At 36.5% G+C, this 6,305-nt stretch overlaps 1 protein-coding gene and 1 long non-coding RNA gene across 4 annotated transcripts; both read right to left on the bottom strand.

The window, feature by feature from the left end:
* Positions 1-628: 628 nt before the first annotated feature.
* Positions 629-3,510, bottom strand: LOC100789862 (serine/arginine-rich splicing factor RS2Z32). Of its 3 annotated transcripts, none has more exons than XM_003554295.4 (7): positions 3,363-3,510; positions 2,941-3,065; positions 2,162-2,201; positions 1,899-1,994; positions 1,577-1,764; positions 1,356-1,457; positions 629-1,231 (listed from the first exon to the last, which is right to left on the bottom strand). In XM_003554295.4, exons 2-7 carry the CDS (start codon positions 3,045-3,047, stop codon positions 901-903), a joined length of 864 nt encoding a protein of 287 aa, XP_003554343.1. In that variant the 5' UTR covers positions 3,048-3,065; positions 3,363-3,510; the 3' UTR covers positions 629-900. The 3 variants fall into 3 exon arrangements, with proteins under 3 accessions (XP_003554343.1, XP_006604540.1, XP_014627423.1); XM_006604477.3 differs by having other exon boundaries at positions 1,356-1,451; XM_014771937.2 differs by having other exon boundaries at positions 2,941-3,080; positions 3,363-3,407.
* On the bottom strand, positions 2,203-2,934 carry LOC121174117 (uncharacterized). Its single transcript, XR_005889932.1, has 2 exons — positions 2,547-2,934; positions 2,203-2,443 (listed from the first exon to the last, which is right to left on the bottom strand). It is a non-coding gene; the product is annotated as an uncharacterized lncRNA (long non-coding RNA).
* Positions 3,511-6,305: the final 2,795 nt, after the last annotated feature.

The raw sequence follows: 6,305 nt of genomic DNA, 5'->3' as shown, positions 1-6,305 counted from the left end.
ATGAGACCCAGTTAAAATATTTCAGAATAAAATATTTTCAATATAAATGTTTTCTTTACTTTTTAAACATTTTATTCCCATTACCAAAAAAACATTTAATTCTGAAAGATTTTAAAATAAATTAGGAAACGTATACATAATATCTACTTATAGTTATATTTTTTAGCGATTGCAATGCATAAACTTTATTTTAATTTTATCTTGTGGCTGATTCCCGGGAATAGGAGGTTGAGGATATGAAGAGAAAATCTACTCATATGTTTGTTAAAAGGTAATAAAATATTTATTCCTGAGAATATCTTATTCCCTAGAATGTAATATTACCCACAATCTACGCTTTTATTCTGGGAAAGGAGCTGAGAAAATGGATTCTAGGGTGATGAGAATGCAACTCCTACTCTTGATTGCCACCCACTTACAAATCACATGCGAATAGCACCCCCGCCCCAACTAACAATAAGCAATATAGTTGTATCTCACGAGTATAATCACTATAGGCTGCCAATTTTCCTTTTACGCGAGTTATCTTGATTTTTTTTTTAACAAAAAGTATTATTGTCTTTTTTTAAGTAAAAGGAAAATAAGCATTAATCGTAAAAAAAAAACACACATTACTAATTTCTCATAATTCAACACAAATTCAGGCAGGCTTTAATCTCATAATTCACAATGTTTCAACACAAATTGAGGCAGGTTATATTCTTTGTAAGCCATACATTGCGCAACAAAAGATAAACTGAATAATACCCATACATAAAACCGTTCTTCATAACCATAAACAATTCATAAAGTTTCTCTTTTAAGCTAAAAATTGCCCCGATCTTCACAGCAAAGTGCATCAGATAACCAAAGCAGATATAAATTATAGGCCACATACAGAGTTCTTTCTCTGAGAAATACTTAAGGTGACTCGCTGCCTCTTGGCGAGTGGCGGTGGTTGTTGTCATCGTCAATGGGGCTCCTGTCATCATCCCTGGGGCTACAGCTAGGGCTGCCACTACGACCATTAACTTTAGGGCTGTCATAGCCCCTATCTTCAGGGTCCCTTGCAGGGCTTCTACTCAACCTATCATTGTCGGGAGATGTGTCACCTCTTTTCTGTGGGCTACGGTCAGGTGATGGACTATGCTTCCTTGTCTTGGAGGGCTGAGGACTATTTTTGTGATCAGGGCTTTGTGACCTATCTTCCCGAACAGGGCTTTCTTCTCTTCTGACAGGGGATCGTGATCGACTAGCAAGGCCAAAGGCACCCAAAACTCAGCATACAAGATAAGATTTTTACAAACAAAAATGTGAAAACTTGCTGCATCACTGCAACACATACATAAGAATTCTGGACAATGAAATCATCCTACCTGTAGCTGCGATCTCGGCTGTAACTGCGATCACGGCTTCTGCCGCGATGAGGTGAACGTGACCTGACTGGTGAGCGTGAATAACTCCGTCCTCGCCTGGTGCTTGAACCAGACAGATTAACATCGTCAGTTTAGATCTCAGAGACCCCATTCAAATGAAATAACCATGTTAAGACAACACAAAAGCAGCAGCACCTTGGAAACTATATAGCACAACATACCTCAATTTTTTGGGGCTGTTCTTGCAGTTCCTTTCTATATGTCCTCTCTCCCCACAGCGGTAACACTTATTCTTCCAATCCCCAGCTTTGCAATCCCGTGCCCAATGGCCATCAAGGCCACAATTGAAGCAGCGTCCAGAGCCAGGAGGAGGACCTCGCCCCAAATATTCCCGGGACCCACGAGGAGCCTGATTAAAAACAAGTGAACATCAGACAAAAATACAAATATTAAAGTGCAGATTAAATCTACCAAAAACAGTGCCCAAGTCTATGTACAACTATTGTAAAAATATCATAAAACTTGTATGGAAATGTTTCCTACCCCTTTTGCAAATTCCACAATAATCCGACTTCCATCAACATCCCGACCATCCAGGTTATATCTTGCATCATCAGCATCTCGAGGATCACTAAAATCCTGCCCAAAAGTTGTAACGAACAAGCCAAGAAAGTAACACAGAAATCATTCCATCATCTACAACTGAATTCCTCAAAGCAAATACTAGAAGCCACTTTTAAGCAAATACATAAGAAATTGAAATCAAAAGAAATCAATAAATAGACAAAGAAAGGGTGACAACTTACAACAAAAGCGAAATCATTCTTCATATCCACACCTCGAACTCTGCGGAAATGGTTTCCAGAAACAGTAAGGCCATCATTTACTTAACTACTTGGAACTGTATGATACTTCGCCCCTCAAAGACGAACTAAACACCAGTTTGTGATTGATGCCATTTCCATAAAAACAAGCAATAACATTACAGAAAGAATCGCCAAAGTCAACACCCGACAGGAATTTCGACCAATTCCACCATGGCAAACCTCCCACCACAGACCTCCGGGTTTAGCCAAAACCCCAGAAACCTTCAATAAGACCATTCAAGTTAAAACATGACGCCTAGGGGGTACAGTTCCCAGACATAACATCACGAATAAATCCAAGCACAAAACAAAGCTTGGGAAAAACCTGTATATTATCCCCCGAGCTTCAGTGAAACTCGTGAAGGACACCCCATTTCTACTCGTCACTAATTTAGCTCTCTTGCCAATTCAAAAAATAAAGACGAATCAAGGAGACCTGACAATTAGTTCCCCACGCAAAATTGGCACAAATTTGTAACTTGGCGATAAAATGATACAATTTGATTACGAAAAAATCCTGTCGGATCTCATTAAGAAAGGCGGGACTCGTACAAATAAAATCATTCAACCAACATATAATAGAACAAAGAAGGAAAAGATACAAAAAAAAAAAAAATAGGAGTTGCATGCAAATTACAACTTTGAGAAAATGCTGAGATTGCACATAGCAATAACTAAGACCATGTTCGTTGATGGAGTGATAAGAAAAAGGGAATTACCTTCCATATCTGCTAAAGGCACGCTCCAGATCACGGGAACGAGTCCTCGAAGACAAGTGTCCCACATAGAGGCGGGTATTGCCGTATTTATCATCATAGCGAGGCATTGTTGAATTCTTCTAGCTCTGCAAAATAGACAACTAAAATTGCGTAATTAACTAAGAAAAAGGCCACCAAGAGATCCCTTCTCTGCGAATTAAACAAATAATAGTGTTCTTCAATGATAAATAAAATGGAGAAACACATGACGCTAGATCCGATTTCAACCCTTACGATCAATTTTGAACTTCAACCCGGTGAACAATTAAAAGGGTCCTATATTGAAACTGATAAATAAAAAAATTGAAAACTGCAGTGCAGATGCAAATCGAATTGATAAGGAAGCGAGATCGAAAGGGGAACGGAAAGAAGAGAAGAGTTACCTCTGAGTGGATTGCTTTTTCTCCCGAAACCTAACCCTTTCAGGTGGATCTGTTCCCTACCGTGTGTTACAGTATTTATAGCAGACCACAACGATGCATAGCCAACGTTTTGTTTTTTGTCCAGACATAACTGGGCTTTTTCTGCCATTTAGCGAAATTGGGTTAACAGAGGGCTTTCGATGAGCTTGCCCCGTACGTGCATAATGGGAATATCTATTGCCACGACCTTCATTTACTATTAGCACTACCCACGTGGGTGTCTTTTTAGGGTATCCCGAAATTACCCCCTCACATAAACCCAAAATGGAAATGTGGTTTTGTTTTGTAAATGGGTTGAAACCCCATTAAACAACATGATTACATTGTACAAGTATACAACAAAATTATGATTTCATTTTTGTTTACCTCAATTACACAATGGAAACACATTTTCATTCTACGTTAATAGTTACACAACAAAAGCGTGTTTCCGTCGTTCTTTTTGTCCACCTGCATTTGTGAAATGGAAACACACTTCAGTTGCATAACTATTAATGTACAATGAAAACGTGTTTCTATTGTTATATTTTTTCTCGTGTACTTTACAAAACAAAAACATGTTTCCATTGTATATCTACACAACAAAAACATGTTTTTGTTTCATAATTTTTCTTAAGTTAAAAACATGAATAGAAACATGTTTTTATTGTTACGTTTTTTCTGTCAACCATAACTCACTTGTTAAGAACCTCATTATATGACTTGCAACACAATACGCGTGGCTTACAATAATTAGCAAACACAATTACCACACTTTATACTTCACATTAACTGAATAACAACATTGGCTAGAGTTTTATAGAATTGTCAAAGGAATACATATAATAGTACTTAATACAAGAGGAGTTAACTAAAACAACTGATTTTCAGTGAAGTTTAGTACATATCTTATAGTTGAATGAAATATCAATGAATTGAATTCTTTTATGTGTCGTTGGTACACTTTCTACCATGAACAAGTTTTGCATGTGCAATATGTACTTCATTGTGGTGCAATAAAAGGAAGGGACAACCATCCTTCAAAGACATTTATTATCACATAAAAATGGTATAGTTGAGTTGGTTAACGAATCAATTAATGTTTACAATACTAAAAAGCTCTGAGAAGTAAATGTTGTATATTTATACAAAGTGATTCTCGTTAACAAATCTAAATGTAATAAGGTGTTGTTGTGTCATAGATGGCGTCGAACTCCGGAGCGAAAAGAAAGTCCAACTTTGGAGTGTAGATAAGAAAACCAATACAATATTATACCGACTAGCAATGACATAACTCATGTCAATAATGGTCATCCACTTGTCAACAAATGTTATTGAGTCAGGATAGACATACAAGAAGTCTAAAAATTTAACCAGTTTGTCATGTAAGCCAAACAACTCAACATATTAAGAATTCTATGTTTGAAGTTTCTGAATTAAGTCCTGTCGAACTAGAGATCATGATTCCTCACCCTGACCTAGTAAGGTTGCAATTGCCATATAGCCACAACTTCCATCAAGTCTCGCATCAACAACTTTTACAATGAACTGTTGCAATGGATCAGGAAATTCATCCATATAAGGATTTTTTTTGTCTGCTTTTTGATACTAACATCTTTGCGAGCTACATTTGCAGTTCTCAAACTACCAACCATCGTGTTTATTTCATCGACCCTTTCCCACATTAAAGGTTCACATTTATTATATTTCACAGGCTTTGATGCACCCTTTGTTTTTATTTTCTTTATAGCGAGACGCATTGAAGTGGTATCTAAAAATGTGAGTTCTCAAACCTTATTATGCAATGTCATTTTCCTGTCCATGTCAAGCAGTGACAATCTCTTTAACAACGCAACACCCTCATTTGTGAGAGTTAAGTCACCCCAAGAATCATTTGTGTTGTCTATATCACTAATGGATAACACCTTTCAATGCACATAAATGGATAACAAGGATATTAAGTCACTGATTTGGCTATACCTATCAAGTTCACAAACACACAATAAACCATAAGTATTTATGAATGTGCAGTCACAAGCAAAACTATCAACACCAATGGTTGTAGAGCTCTTCAACTCATCAAAGATTAAACCTTATGCTTATGTTGAAACAAAGCCTTGTAGTCTCTTGTAAAATGGTGTATTAAACCTATGGTCAACCATGTTGATGCTTTTCTAAAATGGCACCTTAAGTTCAGTATGCTGCACTATAATCATGTTATTCATAACACCCCAACAAATACATAAATCTCTCATGTTATCGTGAAACAACTTCTTTAGTCTTACATGTGTGCCTTCAACCCTGTAAAACAGTTTATTGTATTGTTAACAAAAGATACATAACAAGCAAAATATGAAACAATTAAGTAACTACAAAAAGCACCTATTAGTTGTTGTGTTTTCAAGATGCATAACACGATCAATCCGTGCTTGTACAAATCTCTCATTATGATGCAACAATCATGTGTAATAAACATACTCTTGAAAAGTCGGATAACGTGCACTAATGTTTGCAAAGCTTATGAATTGTTGCTCATATATTTATTCATCAGTATAATTCACCAAGCATCCATCATACCCTCCCAGTTTTCTACCTTAGTCACAAGTATCTTGCATTTTCCTCTAACATTCTTAAAAATGTGGAATTCACACAACAAGTTGGTGGAAGAAGAGAAGACAACCTCCAATGCATTCATCAGGGGAAGATCTTTGTTAGTGACAATGACCCAAGGTAACACATCATCATTCAGAAACAGACATTTGGCCTTATTAAACACTCATTCAAAATTGTTTGTCTTCTTAGATTGTAAATAAGAAAATGCAACAGAAAAAAATCATTTTTGTTGAAGGCACACCAACAATCTCCAACAATGAAAAACAATATGTATTTGTCTTATAAGTAGTATCACAAAACAACACAATTGAA

The sequence above is a fragment of the Glycine max genome, chromosome 19 (genome assembly GCF_000004515.6).
Source record: "Glycine max cultivar Williams 82 chromosome 19, Glycine_max_v4.0, whole genome shotgun sequence".
In the NCBI taxonomy this organism is placed as follows: domain Eukaryota; kingdom Viridiplantae; phylum Streptophyta; class Magnoliopsida; order Fabales; family Fabaceae; genus Glycine; species Glycine max.
Note: the sequence above shows the minus strand (reverse complement) of the source record. Positions and strands in the feature narration are given on the sequence as shown.